At 39.0% G+C, this 18,640-nt stretch overlaps 1 protein-coding gene across 12 annotated transcripts in view; it reads left to right on the top strand.

Annotated features, from left to right (window-relative positions):
- GRIP1 (glutamate receptor interacting protein 1) overlaps positions 1–18,640 on the top strand; it is a 710,594-nt gene that overhangs the window by 584,505 nt on the left and 107,449 nt on the right. For 5 of the 12 annotated variants that reach the window (XM_064377312.1, XM_021670223.2, XM_021670221.2 and 2 more), the window contains exons 8-10: positions 2,701–2,848; positions 5,329–5,498; positions 12,872–13,027. In XM_064377312.1, the coding sequence (XP_064233382.1) occupies positions 2,701–2,848; positions 5,329–5,498; positions 12,872–13,027 (474 nt within the window). Of the gene's footprint in view, positions 1–2,700; positions 2,849–5,328; positions 5,499–12,090; positions 12,247–12,871; positions 13,028–18,640 lie in introns of all 12 variants that reach the window. The other 7 variants (XM_021670220.2, XM_021670219.2, XM_064377309.1 and 4 more) reach the window with 2 other exon arrangements.

Genomic DNA, 18,640 nt, shown 5'->3' with positions numbered 1-18,640 from the left:
GTAACCTAGAAACTTTATCACTTTCACCTGTTAAACAAAATAAATTTATCTTTAGATACGACAAAACCATGAAGAGAAAAATGTAAGTGATTATCACCCCACAAACATACCTATTAAAATTCAACAAAACTATGGAAAGTGGGTTTGAGAAATCAAAATTAGTCATTTTAAACTTCTAGAAAGGTAATGTGAGAAAAGGCTTTGCTAGGCCAGAGCTCATGTGGGGGTTTGGCCTGAGCAGGAAAAAGTTGCTATGGAGCATGCTTAAGGAACAGAAGGATGATGGCTGGCTTCTGGGAGTGGAGCCAGAGGCATCACTTGTGTGCACTGGGCTCAGCCGTGGATCTTCATTGCAATTGAGAGGTAGGCAAAATTAACCACCTTAGTGATGGAAGGACCACTAAAACAGAGACTACAGGGACTGACGAGGATTCTTTACTAGGGTTTCTTGACTGAGGCACATGAGATGCAAACTACCATTGTACATAGCCATGGAGCCCACTCACTGAAAACTCCAAGATAAGAGTAAGGTAAAATGCATAATGACCAGGTGAGACTCTGGAGAAAACAAAGCAGCAAATGAGGGAGAAGGAGAGAGAGAAGCCAGGACATTGTCACTGGCCCTAGTCTAATGTCAGGAGATGAGGGGAATTAATACAGCAAGGTGAGCAAGACCAGAGAGTAGCATCCACCATAGTTAAGCTCATTGGCAAGTCAACCCCAGGCTCTGGGGTAGTTGTAACACCCCAGAGCCAAAAACTAACAGAGCCAAAAACTGGAATGTTATAACTACCCCAGAGCCAAAAACTCCTCTTAGTAGATTGTAAGACCTTTGGCTCCTTGCGGATATTATTAATGAAACTGCTCTGAAATTGACAAGAAGAGATATAGACCCTAATGGTCTCTTAACCTTTTTAAGGACTAACATTCAATCTTACCAGTCAGTTAGGAAATATAGTGTTAATAATATATACAAGAATCCTTAGCACCAGATATGTATGTTGTTGGCCTGGATGTTGTCATCTTTGTTTAAGAAATATTTTATCTGAAACTGAAGATGGCTCTCTCCCATGGACCTTTCAGCTTCATGAGTCAGTGTATATTGCCTGAGCTTTAGCAATGGGAATACAGATTTCCTAGTTCACTGTATCTGAGTGAGGCCTTCATGATAAAGATGTTCTTGCAGAAAGGAAAAATTGTATTAATGCAGTGTCAAACATCAGCAGAAAATTAGAAAAAGATTACAGACCAATATGCAGTCTTGAAAAATGAGATGGCTCAAAGACTTGAGGTCATAATATATCAATAATGAAAATACCCTATATGTGCAACGAAGTGCTTTATTCATTGGTTTGGTTTGAATAAACACTGTGGAAGATGTTTCATTTTATAGGTTACAAGCAAGCAGGTTTAGAACATTTTAGTATTGTTATTGTCAACTTTGTCAAAATACAAAAAAAAAAGAGAAAGTTTTAGTAACTAGTCTTGTCTTAGATACCATGACACAAATATTGTGAAAATGAGAATTGAATGCAGATGTTTTAATTCCATGTCCCAGATGCTTTTCCTTGTGTCATTTGGCTCATCTGAGCTATAAGCAACATCATGAGCTTTCTCATTTATTCATGCATTCATTCATCAACTATTAGTGACATGCCTCTGACGTGCTAATCATTATACTAGGCACTGAGAATGCTGTGATTGACAAGACATAGTTTCTGCCTATGCTGTGATTGACAAGACATAGTTTTTGCCTTCAAGGATGCTTACAGTCTGGCAAAGAACACAGACATGGCTTCCATACTGGTCACGATGAACCAGTGACATGTATGCTACAACAGCAGGAATAGAGCAGGCTATAGAAGCACATGTAAAAGGCATCTTACCAAATTATGACTTAGGCTTTCCGAGGAATTGCTATTTGCATTGAGTCCACAAATGTTAGCAGGAGTTAAAGGAACAGTGTTCCAAGCAAAAATAAAGTTATGCTTGAGAAGAAGTTATACAAAGTTATGCTTGAGAGGAAGGTCATTCAGGTCCAGAGGAAGGAAAGACCCAAAATCTTTACAAGTTCAACTTACTGCACCATTCCTACTACTTGGCTAATTAGAGACATAGCCATCTATACATTCTTCTATTCATCTATCTACCTATCCGTTCATCCTTCCGTCCATCCTGTCATTCTTTTATTCATCCATCCACCCATCCTTCTCCTTTCTCCCTCCCTTCCTCCTTCCCTTTCTTTATTTCCTTCTTTTCTTCTTTATATCCATCCTTTCATCCATTTATTCATCCATCCATCTATTTAGTCATGGTAGGTGCTAAGATATTTATTGAATTAAGTAATTAATTTAGAAAACCTTTACTGAGAGACCTAGTACATGCCAGGCATTGTGCCAAGCACTGTGGAGGTGATAAAGATACATGAGATGTTATCCCAAGTGATATGAAGCTTAAAATCTCACTGAAGAGATAACTTTACACATACATTAATATAATACAAGCTAGATGGAACAGGTGTGTTAAGAGGTGGCCTAAGAATTTATTATTGGCTGTGGGGATATTATATGGAGGGAAACCTAAGTTTCAGTGATAAAATTAACAGACTAACACCAAACTGAATATTCTTCATCTTTTCCTTTTGTCTGTTTGCTTATTTGTTTTATTTTGTTTTGTTTTCTGTTATTTGTTCTTTGACAGATTCTGTGGCAACAGCATCTGGGCCACTACTAGTTGAAGTTGCCAAAACTCCTGGTGCCAGCCTTGGGGTTGCCCTAACTACCTCGATGTGCTGTAACAAACAAGTCATTGTCATAGACAAAATCAAATCTGCAAGTATTGCGGACAGGTAAGTATTGTAGAAAGTGCCTAATTTTCGGCCGGGCACAGTGACTTATGCCTGTAACCCCAACATTTTGGGAGGCCAAGGTGGGTGGATCATCTGAGGTCAGGAATTCGAGACCATCTTAGCCAACATGGTGAAACCCCGTCTCTACTAAAAATACAAAAAATTAGCTGGGCATGGTGGCAAGTGCCTGTAATCCCAGCTACTTGGGAAACTAAGGCACGAGAATCACTTAAACTTGGGAGGCAGAGGTTGCAGTGAGCCAAACCGTTGCACTCCAGCCTGGGCAACAAGAGCAAAACTCTGTCTCAAAGAAAGAAAGAAAGTGCCTACTTTTCAAAATTGCATGTGTGCAATTTTATATATATGTGTGTGTGTGTGTGTATACACACACACATATGTACACACACAGTTGTAATACACATATACACATATATAGACACATACATACAGACATAGCTTTCTTGCCAGTTTACACAAGTTTCGCACAAAGAAGGAAGTTACTGTTGTAGGGCTTAAAAATTCGCCTATGTGTCAACCACCTGCGATGTCACATCACCTCATCCAGATGTTTGGTGTGACCCTTAGCAATAGAAAGAAAAAATAATAATAATCAAGCAACTAAGCAAGTTTTCTTACTGTGTCCTAGGGCACTAGCCTGTTCTTGATGTAGGGTAACTGAGTAGATCTTTATTAAACCCCATGCAGAGCAGTCATGGGTTTTCCTGAATTGTTGACAATTAAATCCTGCTACCATAAAATCTGATTTCTTTGTTTCTTAAATAAATAAAACAATACTTTAAAAAATAATTTTTGCAATACTTTTAGAAAGTCCTGTACTCTCATAGCATGTTAATCTTAGGATTTTACAACCTTCAGGGGTCTCTTAACACATCATTCACTTCAATGCCACAATAAAAATGAAATTTCTTTTTTCTAATTAATATTTTATACTCGTAAGGTAAAAGGGGAAATAAAAAAAGACTATCTTTTCATCTAATAAATTATTTTACAGCTTCTGGTAAGAAAAACCTCATCTTCCATAGCTGAAGCATTCCAAGTGCAAAAAAAGGTGGAATTATATTTTAGTTGGAAGGGATGCCTTGAAATGCTTTTGTCTTGGGAAACAGACTATTCACAGTGGGCATTTTTCGATATACTGCACCTGAATGACCAGTCTCCCCTGTATGTTTCCAGCCCTCTTCTCCATGTACCCCTCAGCCTGCCTGGGAAACCTGCAGCCATGGTGCAGTGAACTGCACCAACCCCTAGTAATGGTCAGTCCACAGCTCCACTGTGGTCTTACCGACATTCAGTCCTGATCAGTGACAGCTATTGATCCAGGGCTGTTCTCCAGTTCAATGGCACAGGATGCTTTCATTTTCTTCCTCTGCTTTTTCCCATTCCACAGCGGGTAACCAGTTTAAGGAGCTGTTCACTTGACTGATAGGTGGGGATGCTGAGAGCTGTGCTGACGTTTCTCAACTCATCCAGTAGCCAGCTCTTGAGTTCAGCAAAGTGTAGCAGCTAGCCCCTTCCCTGCCCCCATCTTTCCCTTTGACTCACCACGCAGGCCTGGTTTTATTACTCACTTGACTCCTGCATAATTTCCACCATTATCAAGAGCTTGTATACTAATACATGTTCAATCCAGAATAACATAGTAATAAAGAACTGGTGATCTTAGAGCTTGTGTGAAGATTTCAAGGAACTATTAGTAAAATCTCCCTAAGTTATTCTTCATACGTAAAATAGACCCTATTCCAATTCTGAGAGTCATGTTTGATATTTTAAAGATTTATCAACTCATGTTTATAGATAGAAAAGCCTAGAACAAAAAGACACAGACAGAAGTCTGTCTTTCCTCTTCTCTTTCCTCTTGCTCGCTTTCCCTCAACTTTCCACACAAGCACTCCAATGTAAGAGTTTTTTTTTTTTTAAAGAAGGACAGGAGAAAACGTTTCCTTGAATTTTTCTGTATTATCCACAAGGTTTTACTTCCTCATTCATATTGAAGGTACTTAAAATTTGACAGATGATGTTTCCTATAACACTCACTTTTCTTTTTTTTTTTTGAGGTGGAGTCTCGCTCTTGTCTTTCAGGCTGGAGTGCAATGGCGTGATCTCAGCTCACTGCAACCTCCGCCTCCTGGGTTCACGTGATTCTCCTGCCTCAGCCTCCTGAGTAGCTGGGATTACAGGTGCCTGACACCATGCCTGGCTAATTTTTGTACTTTTAGTAGAGATGGGGTTTCACCATGCTGGCCAGGCTGGTCTTGAACTTCTGACCTCAGGTGATCTACCTTCCTCGGCCTTCCAAAGTGCTGAAATTGCAGGCGTGAGCCACCACGCCTGGCCTCTCTCTCTCTTTTTTTTTTTTTAAGTAAATGAAAACTGTGTGAAGTTTTAACTCTAAAGGACACAAAAGTCAGATTCCAAAGACGAAGGCACCGCATCTTACTAAGTATTTCTCCTTTCCATAGATGTGGCGCACTGCATGTGGGAGATCACATCCTCTCCATCGACGGAACCAGCATGGAGTACTGTACACTCGCAGAAGCTACCCAGTTCCTGGCCAACACCACTGACCAGGTCAAGCTTGAGATCCTTCCCCATCATCAGACCCGGCTGGCCCTAAAGGGGCCCGACCATGGTAAGATGATCCACCTGCATCAAGCTCTTAAGACTCTGGCCCTTACAGCGTTACTCCCGCCAGCAGAGTTAGACAGCAGAAAGACATGGGTCTCATTCTGCCTAAATGATTTCTTTCTTTTTTTGAGACTGAATCTCACTCTGTCACCCAGGCTGGAGTGCAATGGCACGATCTCGGCTCCCTGCAACCTCTGCCTCCCGGGTTCAAGCAACTCTCCCACCTTAGCCTCCCAAGTAGCTGGGATACAGGCGTCCACCACCATGCCTGGCTGATTTTTGTATTTTTAGTAGAGACAGGGTTTCACCATATTGGTCAGGCTTATCATTTCTTTTCAAAACAAGGTTATGTTTTCTTACTCTAATCCATTTTCCAAAGTCTTTTTTTTAAGCCACAAATAATTTACTTGAAACCCTGAAATTGAGGAAAGAATTTTCTGGGCAGTGCTATTTGGTATTTTTTTTCTTAGAAAAGTCTTCGGTGCAAATTGAATGTGCAGAGAAGGCAAATAATTTGACTTCTTGGTATTTGTTTTGAATTTCCAGTCTATATGAAGGCCAGTGAATACAAATAGTAAAACTCTCACTTAAAAAAAAATAAATAAAGGGGATATTAATAGCAGAACCTTCCAATATTTGGCAGGGATCAGAGGGAACTAGTTAGATGAAGGGTTGACTTTCTATATATTTTGTCTTTTGCCAGTGTAGTTTTTTTCTTAGGATAGAGAACAACCTGTCTGACCAAACATCTTGTCAGGGAGAATCAGAATATTTGACTCCATTCGTTCAATAAAAAATGTCACCCGAAGGTATCTGCATTTTCACTGCCTTGAAATTCACAGATACATTTGCCAGGTCTTTATATCATCTACCTAGGTACCTTTAGGCAAAACCTGGTACAAGAAAGGGGTCTTTGAGCCCCAGATCAAATGAAGTCAAGTTCTACAGTGGGATCTCTGTTCCGACATCTTCTTCTGCCCCGTTCCTTAAAGGAAACACCATTCCTTTGTACTCCTTGAAATTAGGGGCCTCACGGGTATTGTCAGGGTGGCCTGAAGGAGGATACTGCCTTTCTGTATATTTAGACACAGTGCAGTTTTTCCTGGAGTTGAAATTTTGCTTTCGAGAGGGTCATTTGTATTGTCTCCCACCTTCTAAAATGCACTGCACTTCTCCATAGTCTGGGGAGCAAGGAAGAGGGATCAGATAATTTCATACTAAATCAGTCAGCTGGATCCAAGCTTTTTAATTACATGGAACTTAGACGGCCCCGAAGCTAATGAAAATCTCTAGTACAACATTACCCTTATCAGATTTTAATTTTACACATTGGAGTAGAGAAATGATGCAGCATAGGCAGTTTAGGAAAAGAAAATCAGGATCACTCTATTGGAACAGAAATGCAAAGCAGCTGCAGGAAGGTGCTGTTCACAAGGATGCACACTGTTCCTATCAGGAGGCCCTGCGGCCCCTGCCTGTACACTGGCAGGGAGGAGAGATTTCTGAAGCTGTTTAAGTTTCTTTAAATTAATCGGCTGTCATATTGGATTTGGAGCACAGTAGGCATAAGAATGTACACTGTGTAGTTCTGTCTCTGCACAGGGTTTTGCTTGCTAAATTCTGTTCTCAGCGAATCGGAAATGCATACTGGACCCTTTTAAAATGTTAGCATCTTTAGCAACCTCTTTTATTTTTCTTTAATTGGCCCTGTATACAATTCGTAAATAATTCAAATGTTTTCAACTTATGGAATATTAAATCTTTTAACCTGCCAAGGCAATTTGAAATTAATTTATATACTAAAATATATAGACCAAGAACGTATTTTTTTTGTCTTTATTGTGGAAAAGCTGATGTCATTTGTGTTGCGGGGATAGGAAGCTGATAGGAAGTTCAAGTAATTCTAGCTTCCACTTCTGACTTTATCCTCTGTATTTTCTGAAAGTCGATCACTGTCTTTTTTATCTAGCAAGTAGGCTTTTCCCCCACATTGCACGTTAAAATCAGACTTGCATTTCCAAGAGGAAATAAATTTTGGCTCCTAAACATAATTAAATTATAGTAAGGAATTTTTTAAAAACACACACAAAAAAATGTAACTGTGTTTACAATTCTCAAACTTACATTTTTGACTAATGGAGTTTCACAGTTTTACCCTTTCTGCACAAGAAAGTTCCAGTTGTTTTTTCCAGATCTCTGATGCCTGAACAGTGCATCTCTCAATGCACTTCCCAACTGTTCAGATTTTCTTAGCAGCAAAGCATACACCACGGAGTTTTCAGGGGAATGCAGAAATGAATATCTTAACCTGGAATAAGAGATTAGCTATGCCTTTCACTGATAAACAGCAGCATTAAAGAAGCTGAAAAAAATGAGTTTTCGATGATGTTAGAAATTGTTCCCACTGAGGGTTTTCAGGAGACATTATTGTGATTGAAGGAAACTGACATTTTGGAAGGGAGAATGTGACCAAAGTCCCTAGGCTTGACACATTCAGTACCAGGAGGACCTTCCATTTGAGAGCTCCAGAACAATCACTGGGACAGCTGTGGTCTGCTCTTTCAAACATCCTGAGCAGAGCAAGAGGCTGCAATTAGAGAGAGAAGAAAGAAAAGTAACTTCTATATATCTCCTGAGACTGCAATAGTGATATCACCATGGAATGATAAAAACATAATACTTTAAACGTATTGTTTTCTTAAATGTAACAAGGGACTTAGACACACCCATAGAAAGAGGTGGTATCATCTGGTGGCTGAAGTAGGGACTTTAGGATCACATGTCCAGGGCTTCAACTCTGACTTCACAACTTGGGGACCTAAGCAAGTTACTCAACTTTTCTATACCTCAGTTTCTTCATCTGTAAAATGGAAGTTATAATAATACCTGCCTCAAAAGAATATTGTGAACATTATCTGAGCTAATCCATGAAAAAGCACCTAGCACAGTACCTGTAAGTACTCAGTGAAAGTAGGCTGCCATTATTGGCACTATTAAATGAGAGAATGTCTATAAATGCACTTTGCAAAATGATAGGACATGCCAAAAATATAACATCTTATTATTAAACTCTGGAAATACTTGCCTAAGCATCAAGTACACCACTGTAAAACAATACGTTTGGCATGTACATTCAAATAGGCAGCAGCTCTCTCCTCTGGCCCACATTATTTGTTCAGCACCTTTTGCATTCATCATCAATAGCATACAGTTTTGTGCATTATCTTATATCATTTTTGTCTCTTAATTATATGTATGAAGATTTAATCCCCAGTAATAATTCAAAATCAAGGTAAAGGGTATGACCTTTAACCTGTCTGCAACAATTGGCACAGTCTGGGAAGGCAAAAGATGGTAAATAATATCTTTCTTATGGATTTAATAATTGTACTTGACAGTCCTTACAAATGCCCAGCAATTTTCAAAGCACTCAATAAAGAAGTGGATCAAAAGGTGACTGTAGAATTCCAAAGTCCATTCACTGTACCCTGGCTTCATTTGAATCACAGATGATACTTTGTGAAAAGTATGCTAAAGTGTCTGTGGTTGTAAATTGGCTAGACCCAGTAATAACTGTGTCTTGCTAAAATGTCTTCTTGTACACCCAAAGTAGGATGAGGATGGTGAAAGAGAATACATTAGGGACATCCTCTGTAATAAATACTCTTTTATCTAAAGGAAAATGCAGCTGCAGTGTTCACATAGACACCCTGGCTAGTATTCCCATTCATTCCTGTATTTGTTTATTCATTCGTTCATTTATTAATCATTAGATATTAGGCACAGTTCTAGTTGCTAGGATATATCTAGTGAGCAAGACAGGCAAAGTATATCCCTACGCTTATAGAGTTCACATTCTAGTATAGACAAATATTAAAAATAGATTAAATAAATAAAGCTGTTTAAGACAGCAATAAGTGCCATGAAAAATATAAAACAGTAACGAGGTGACATGGGGAGGGCAGCTCCTTCAGCCAGGGAGATCAGCAACAACTTCTCTGAGGAGGTGGCATCTCAGCCGAAACCTGAATGATGAGAAGGAGGCAGCCATACAAGCAACTGGGGAAAGAATAGCAAGTGCAAAAGCCTTGAGACAGGAAGGAACCTGACATATTCTAAGAACAGATATAAGATCAGCTTGGCTAAAATATACAAATGATGGCGAAAATGATACGGATGAAACTAGAGAGATAGGCAGGGGCTACATTTGATTCTCTTTGTAATCGTTAGCTATACAGGCCGGGCACAGTGGCTCACACCTGTAATCCCAGCACTTTGGGACGTCAAGGTGGGCAAATCACCTGAGGTCAGGAGTTCGAGACCAGCCTGGCTAACGTGACAAAACCCCATCTCTACTGAAACTATAAAAATTAGCTGGTCGTGGTGGCGTGCACCTATAATCCCAGCTATTGGGGAGGCTGAGGTGGGAGAACTGCTTAAACCCGGGAGGCAGAGGTTGCAATGAGCTGAGATCACACCACTGCACTCCAGACAACAAGAGTGAAATCCATCACCCCACCCAAGAAAGTAATCTATTCAAACAGCAATGATGTGATCTAACTTATGTATTTAGGAGACCACCCTAGCTGTGTTGTAGAAGGTAGGTATGCAAGAGATGAATTGGAGAGCCACATCTGAAGGTGTTTCAATGGTCTAGATGAAAGAGGTGGCAGCTTGAACTAGGAGAGGGGAGAGAGAGGGGGAATCCAAACCACAAACAGAGCAGTTGAATAGAAGGAGCAGGCCAGATAGTTTAGGGCATCACAATTAAAGTGGCTATGAAAGTTTCTGCTGCAGAATTCTGAGAAATTCTCTAAAGCTTAAGTGTCCAGTGAGTGAAATTTCTTGAGTGAAAGATACATTTATTTCCTTTAAAAGATACTTTATTTTTGGCATGTAGATAGAAAAGTAGACAAATCAATATGGTCACTCTGAACTCATTTGTTTTTATTCTGTGTACCAGCACCATGCTAAGCACCGTATTTGCCTAATTATCATAATATTCCTGTAAGGTAGATGATATCATGATCTCCATTTGATGTATGAGGAAATTCAGGTTTAGAGTGGCTGAGTAGCTGGCCAAGGTTATACAGAGAGGAAGGGCTGGAGGCAGAGCCGAAACCCAGGTCTGCTTCACCCCACAGTGATCTGTCCAAGCTAGTGCTTGTGTTTCATGTCCTGTTTCACTCTAGAAAGAATGCGAATTGACCAATTCAGCTGGTATCACAATTGATGTAACTTAAATTCTTGTCTAAATGACCCTCCTTTCAATGCACAGTATTTCACCTCTCTACAAGAATAATTACTGTCAAATAATTCACATGTAAGACACCTAACACCAAATCATGAAAGTAGAAGGAGATATAAATTCATATGTTAAGCCAGGCGTGGTGGTTCATGCCTGTAATCCCAGCAACTCAGGGCTGAGGTGGGAGGATCACTTGAAACCAGCCTGGGTAACATAGGCAGACCCCCATCTCTATACAAATAAAATAATAAAAAATTAGCTGAGTGTGGTGGCATGGGCCTGTAGTTCCAGCTACTCAGGAGGCTGAGGTGGGAGGATTGCCTGAACCCAGGAGTTCAAGATTACAGTGAGCTATGATCACACCACTGCACTCTAGCGTGGGTGACAGAGCAAGACCCCATCTCTAGAAAAATAAAATAAGTTCATATGTTATTTTGAGTTCTTTAAGATTATTAAATGAAAAACTTCATATCAGACATAGTAATGAAGATATTGTTCATATTTCAGAACACTGGGTAGAATATCAAAATTGAAACTAGATTGGAAGGATGATAAAGATTTTCTAAAACATAAAAGGGATGCCAATTTGAAATTTTAATAAAGTTTGAAGTAAATGTTATTAAAATTTTATGGCATCTTAAGGAAATACAAGAACATGTGAAATATTTTAAGAATTCGTTATTTCTAATATGCTTTTTCAAAAAAATCATAAAATATAGAGACTTTTATATTTTCCTTATTAGTTGGGATACAAATAAGATGCTGATACTGTTAGATGATCAGAGTGGTTTATTGTTAAGGAAAATCAAGTCCAAGTGATAGATCGTAGTGTAATTAAAATGTCAGAGCAGTAAATTCTGATGTGTGACTACTAAAGCACTTGAATCATGCACCAATGTGATTTATTGCTCCTTCTTTTCTTTTTCTCAAAACAAGTGCTACTAACTGGCCAAGATTTGCAAATCTTTAATTACTAATTGTGTGCCATAGATCTTTGTGGGGCTGACTTTTAAGTTAAAAAAATGTTTTTAATCTCTGCTACAAAGCACTAGGGGAGATTAGAAATTGATTCAATAGTCATTTTAAAAGGAGAAGAAATGAGCTGAGGAAAGATATGCATTATTCTTGGGAAGATGAAAAGTTTCCATCCTTGATGTTAATCATCTATTTTGCTGACCACTGAGAAAAGGGCAAAGCCAAGTAGGTTTGTTTTTTATTTGCAAGCAGCTTTCTTTTTTGTTATACTTTTAATTTGGGCAATTCAGTTATGTTTCCTCTTTTTTGGTTCTTTGTTTGTTTGTTTGTTTGTTTGTTTTTCTTATTTCTCATCATCACTTCATATGGGCAGTGAAAATTCAGAGGAGCGACAGGCAACTTACCTGGGATTCGTGGGCCAGCAACCACAGCAGCCTTCACACCAACCATCACTATAACACGTACCACCCTGACCATTGCAGAGTACCAGCCCTGACATTCCCGAAAGCACCTCCTCCAAACAGCCCTCGTAATGTTCCACGCTTTCTCCTCCTGGTTTTTTATTTCAATTATATTTTTCTCATGCCTTCCTTTTCTCATCTTTGGCTTCATGGGTGTTGTGTTTTCTGTTTCTTATAGTAGTAATTTATCATTTCTGACATCTCCTGGGTCTTTTTCTTTTCCATCAGAAAGCATTTGTTTTAGGAAAGGATGTAAATGTTCAGAATGGTTTATATGTGGCTCAGGAAGTAACAAATCAGAATATTATACAGAGACAGTGTTCTCAGGTCTTCTTTGTGTATTTGGAATCACTTATGAAATTCATGTCAGAAAATATCTATAAAAATGAGATTATCTTGATGCATTGAGTTTTTCATGGATAAAGTTGTTCTTTTGTTTTTGTTTGTTTAAAGCAATTTTCATAGAGTCTGTGTTCCTATGCGCTTACAAAGGTTCTGCTGCCCCCTCAGCATTTGTAGGCTTTTGTAAAGCATTGTCTTACTCTTCTGAGGCCTGCCTTCTCTGTGGCTGGGGTCCTTCCTAGCCATTGCTATGCATCATGTGTATCTTTCTGGATCGTTACTGATTGGCAAGTGTGGCGGGCTCAGGCCCCACCTGAGAGTGCTCTGTGCAACATCTTCACTCTCTTACAGCAGCTTTGGTGTCTTCATCCTTCTCTCCTACCTCCATGAGTGCATACAGCCTGAGTTCCCTGAACATGGGGACTCTACCTCGAAGCCTGTACTCCACCAGCCCACGTGGAACCATGATGAGGAGGAGACTGAAAAAGAAAGACTTCAAAAGCTCACGTAAGTGAAATGACAGCCAATGGCATTTGGCCTGGAAAAAACCTGTGGGCATTGGAGTCTTGGAAATACTGAAATTGTGGGAAGAGTGTTTTACAGTTGCCTAAGTGATCAGGTAGATGCTGAGCAGCTAACAGCTCTGTGCCAAAGACCATTGACATCATGCCTAGTATCTGTGTGACAATGACTGCACCCTAATAAAACTTCAGATTGAATTCATTCATACTACCTGTGCATACAATTCATTCATACTACCTTTGCATACAACTTTTATTTGAGATTTGAGATTTTTCTTGCTCTTTTGATGTCATAATATACCCAAAGCTATGATTTTTCCTTTAAGACTCCTTTTATTATGTTCTGGGTTGCTTTGGACATGAAACCTTTGTTCTTAGTTTCTTATTCACTCTAAAGAAATTTTGTGAAAATGATGCTCCGCTTTTGATAAATATGAGATTCTCATGTATTCATTTAATGTTATTATAAATTTCATACTAAATTGTATTTTGTGACCCTCCCTCCAAAAAGCAGTGAAAAATATGAACATTCCTTTTTAAACTACATCTCATTGCCCAACTCCAGTACTTTTTGCAGAAACCTACCCCACGGGTAATCATTGATATAACATATATTTCTTATTGTCTGCTCTAGCCTGAGAAAGATTGTAAGGATGCTCAGCTTTACAACAAGCATCCTAAAGTCTAGGAATTTCAACCATGATTCTTGTAAAAATGATCTGAACAGCCAAACATGATATAGACTAAGCAAGACTAGGAAGATGTAGTTGGCTACTTGTTTTGGGATAGATGGTTGTCTGAATAGAGAGGAAAAAGGGGTGATTGAATGAATGCCTTAAAAAGAAAGAAATACAAATCACTCCTACATTTATGTTTTGGGTTGGGGAAGATCATTCTCCCTCATCATAATCACATAACTGTGGAAGAAGGAACATTGACGTTTCTAGCCAGACCTAATCATAGTCTTGAGAGTGTGTTTCTTGTCCTGTATCCCTTTTGATGGCCATGATTATGATTCCTACAAAGAAATTTAAAGAAGATAGGATCTCTTCCCATGCTTATCATGGGAATAAAAATAAGGAACATCCTTAAGTTGCCTAAATAAAACCAAAGCCAGATACTTCATGATGGGTATGGACTTACTGGCTTTTCAGCTTGTTTGCCAGAGATTCATCTCCCCAAGAGAATCTCTCTCCAGTCTCTCCAGGGTCACCCTAAGTGCCCAAGACCAGCCATCAGCTACACTGGGAACTAGTTTCTTCATAATACAGGAACCTGAAGGTTTCCTGACAGTGAACTCCATTACAAAAGATGGGGCCACCACTGTGGTTTGTACATGATTTAGACTTGCATATAGTTTTAAATATAAGGAGATTTGTCATCTTTGTTATATGAAAATGATAGTAAATTTGAAATTAGGAAAATGGAAGATTGAGTTTAGTAAAAATGAGAACAAAGTGTTCCTAGAGTCCAGTATATTTTTAGCTGACACTAAATTATTTAGTCTCGGAAGAAACTGATTGAAGGCAATATAGTGAACTCATTATGAGCCTAGACTCTGGAACCAGGCTGCCTGGGTTTCATCCTATCATCATTACCTTCTAGCTGTAGGGCCCTGAGGAAGTTCCGTAAACTCTCTATGCCTTGACTGAAACTAGGGAAAATTACTTCGTAGGGTAATTGTGAAGATTGCATGAGATTGCATGTGTATATATGTTTTAGAACAATACCTGGTAAACGGTAAGCACAATTTAATTGTTAGCTATTTTAAATAGTTTGTGTTAACTGTCATGTGCCTAAATCTGAATTGTCACGTGAAAAAATCTCTCGACATTGTTCTCAAAGTTTGGCCTTTTTCACAAGGGGTACATTTTGGCATAATAGGTAGGTCTTGAGTCTTCCATATAATGCCTTCAGGGTTTGTGGTGGGTATTTGTATATGAATTTTGTTTTTACAGATAATGGCTTTGTGTGTAGTACTCCTCACTGACAGAAACAGGCTCACAGCCCTCAGCAGGGAAGAGCAATTAAAATGAATTCATTAGTGTTCCTACTTCTGCTTCAAAGGCTAACATTTGTTTGTGTTAGGTAAGACTTGCTATGTTGATTAGGGACATTAGTGAATACAAATGAATGATAATATGTTTGACTATCTCAGGATGATATTTACACGTCTTAAATTTTGTAGTAGGAAAGGAAGCTGAGGCGACACTGTCGCTGATATGCCTAACCCACTCATAAATTCTCTCTTGAATCGGGACATTATTCTTCAACATGGTAGAAATAGAAACAGAAACCTGGTTCAGTTCATTTCTAGTTGTTTGTGTTTGCTGTAGACATTAGCCACTAGAGCACCACTCACAATATACATATCAGAATGTGTATAAATGTGTCTCCGGAGATCATACATTTTGTACTTTATTCAAACAATAAATTCCAAAATACTATGAACTTTTATTTCCACTTGAAAAAGACCTGAAAAAAATGATAGCATTGCAAAGGGGTTTTTTTAATGAGGATTTTTTTTCTTTTCTTTCATTGCACTGGTTTGGCATGGTCACATTATATGTAAAGGTCTTCCCAAATAACTGATAATAAAAGTTTTATTGCCACTCTTACTATACCGTGGTTTATTTCCACCACTTTATTTATGTCTTTATTCTGTGCCACCATTTGTTGCCCCCTTTGTACTACTTAGGTTTCTATAGCAACCAGGCCATTTGTATAGATGGCAAATCATGGCGAAAATCACAAATGCAATAAAAAGTCTCTGCCGTATTGGTGGTGACTTGAGGCCAGAGCTTGCAAAACAGAGAAAGCTCATATGTGTTTCCAATGCCAAGGAAGGACATGCCCAGAAAAGAATGAAATCTTTAAAACATTCTGTATTATTGATCAAAGGAGAAATGCAAGAAATCTGTATGTAGCAACGTGTTACAAGCATTAAAACAGGAAGGCACCATGTTTGTTTCATAGGGAAAATAGTGCCGCAGTTAGGCTTTGAGGAGTGTCACAAAGCCCTGGAGGCATTGCCGAGCCATGTCATAGAGGGAGCCCTCTCATCTCCTCTGCCGGAATCTTACTGCCCTTTTCCTGGCTGCCTGGGCTGCCTCTTTTTCTGCCAGAGAGGCCAAGTCTCCTTCCAGAACCCTATCATCTCCCTGTAACAGCAGTGTGGCTGAGAAACAGATGTAGCTAGTTTGCCCTGCTTTCTGTTCCCCACCACCGTACTCCAGGCCAGTGTAGAGACTCTCTCCCCAGTTTGCCTGAATTGCAGCAAAGAGTAGAAGTTAGAACACATCTCCAGAATGGTCTTTGCTGCTTTTGTCATCAGCAGTGACTACTACTAGGGAGGGTGCCATTGAAAAGAGCTAAAGAAAAGAAAATGAGAAAACCTGACAACTTTTCTGGTCCCTTCCATCGACCTAGGAGCAAAGAATGGAAGATAAAAGCAGCTACTGGTAAGCTTTTATAAGTGACCATTCAGGGAGTTCTGGAAGGGGACACCCTAAAAACTGTCCTCACACCCCCATTTGGACAAAGGAGCTGTTGGCCACCTCTACTGCTCTCCTGAACTGGATCACATGATACGCAATGTGTTGGGTCTATGGCAGGTTGAACACTATAGTGTGGAACACTTTAGTGAGACAGAAGTCCCAGATTACAGGATCAATAATAAAAATACATTATTCTTATGGGAGGCTCAGACAGGTGGATCACTTGAGCCCAGGAGTTTGAGGCCAGTCTGGGCAGCATGGCAAAACCCCATATCTACAAAAAAAAAGAAAAAAAAAATAGAAAAATTAGCCTGTCGTGGTGGCACACACCTATAGTCCCAGCTACCTGGAGGGCTGAGGCGGGAGGATCGCTTCAGCGATGGAGATTGCAGTGTGCCAAGACTATGCCACTACACTCCAGCCTGGGTGACAGAGTGAAATCCTATCTCGAAAAAGAAAAAAAAGAGAAAAAGAAAACATAAGACAGATCATAGTAATAAATTTTGGGGGTTCTTAGCTCTGTACTTTTTAAATGCTTCTCATAGCTGATAGGAAATCTTGCAGCCTTCTAAATTAAATACACATTTGGTAAATTTTTAAACTTTTGGAGCTGTTTTGGCTCCCCCTGCCCTTTCTTACACTAGGAGAAGCAGGAATTGACAAAAATACAGTCATTCCCTGCAAACCTGAAGAGTTGTGAACAGAGCCCTCTATGTGAGAATGGGAACAGGACAGAACAGGCACGAATCCTGAACACAACCTCAGCACACACCAGTTAGCAGGATTCAGACATAGGGTGTCAGCAAGTTAGCATTTTTATCTTCACCTTGTAGACAAGCCTAAGCCAAATTCGGTGGCTTGCAGCCTGATGACGACAGAAAACCTTGCAGAAGCATCTGCTACCGGGGAGAGAATTCACCATCCACACTTTGAAATGACAGGGAAATACCCATCTTCATTTTCTGTTGCTGGTTGACCACATTAATGAAGCAGGATAATCAAGCTCATCTTTTTCTCCTCCAAGCTAATGTTGGTTTTTTTCTTTCTTTTGGTTACTCATTTTAAATCTACAGTATATCTTTTTCATATCTGGTAATAATTTTCAAAACTTTCATATGTGTAACTAATCAATACATACAATTTCAAATGAAATTTTGCACTTTGTCAAAAGATTCCAATATGTCAGAGGACTTTCAGAGTTAATTATAAAATCATGAATTATTTACTATAATGCTTTATGTATAATATAAATTATAACTTTATATAATTATAAAACCAATACATAATGCATAAATTTATTTTAAATTCTAAATTCAATTTTCTAATAATTTTTGTCATCTCAACTTGCCTCCAGATAGAGCTTATAAATTTAATAATACTCATATTAAATTAGTACTTATTTTTATTTTCAAAGCCTTCTGGAGAATAAAATTATTCAACTATCTTCTCTGTTTCAAAACCCATAGCAACTCTTTCCTTTGAGAAGGCTTCACTATATCTAATCTAATCTCACCTGTTACTTTTTATTAAACTGACCATTTTTTCTTGGCTCTTTCTTAGTGAAGATGGTAAACAGCTGACTTAAAGTTTCAAAAACAGCTTTTAACTCCAGTGAAGTAGTCCAACATTCTATATCAAATTGTAATCTCAAATGGAAAAAAAAATTAATGTGAACCTATAAAAGAGTCAGAGAAAGTTTCCTGATTAAATCCAAAAAGCTTCAGCTAGAAGATAAGTGGAAGTTACCTGCCAAATAGGTGATGCTGTAACATAATATTCCCATCTGCTACGAGTAATAACTGGAATGCAACACACTCTCCAGATCCTTATTGACAGGAAACGGTATCTGCCAGTGGTTTGGTGCCATTGATAGCAAGAATTATGATCTAGAGAGTAATCACAGTACACTCTACATCAGCAAAACCACACTAGAACATGTGATCGGAATTAATACATGGCAGTCCATGTGACAGACCTGGCAATTGTAACAATCGTAGGATTGGAGGCTACCTTCACCCCGCACTGCAGGCCATGTTAGGCTTAATCCAGCTGAGACAGAATGAGGATGGTGCTTCTTTATTTTTTTTTTTTGAAAGAAAAAG

Source organism: Aotus nancymaae, unplaced genomic scaffold, assembly GCF_030222135.1.
Source record: "Aotus nancymaae isolate 86718 unplaced genomic scaffold, 86718_ANA_hifiasm-v0.15.2.pri h1tg000016l, whole genome shotgun sequence".
NCBI classification, from domain to species: Eukaryota; Metazoa; Chordata; class Mammalia; order Primates; family Aotidae; genus Aotus; species Aotus nancymaae.
Note: the sequence above shows the minus strand (reverse complement) of the source record. Positions and strands in the feature narration are given on the sequence as shown.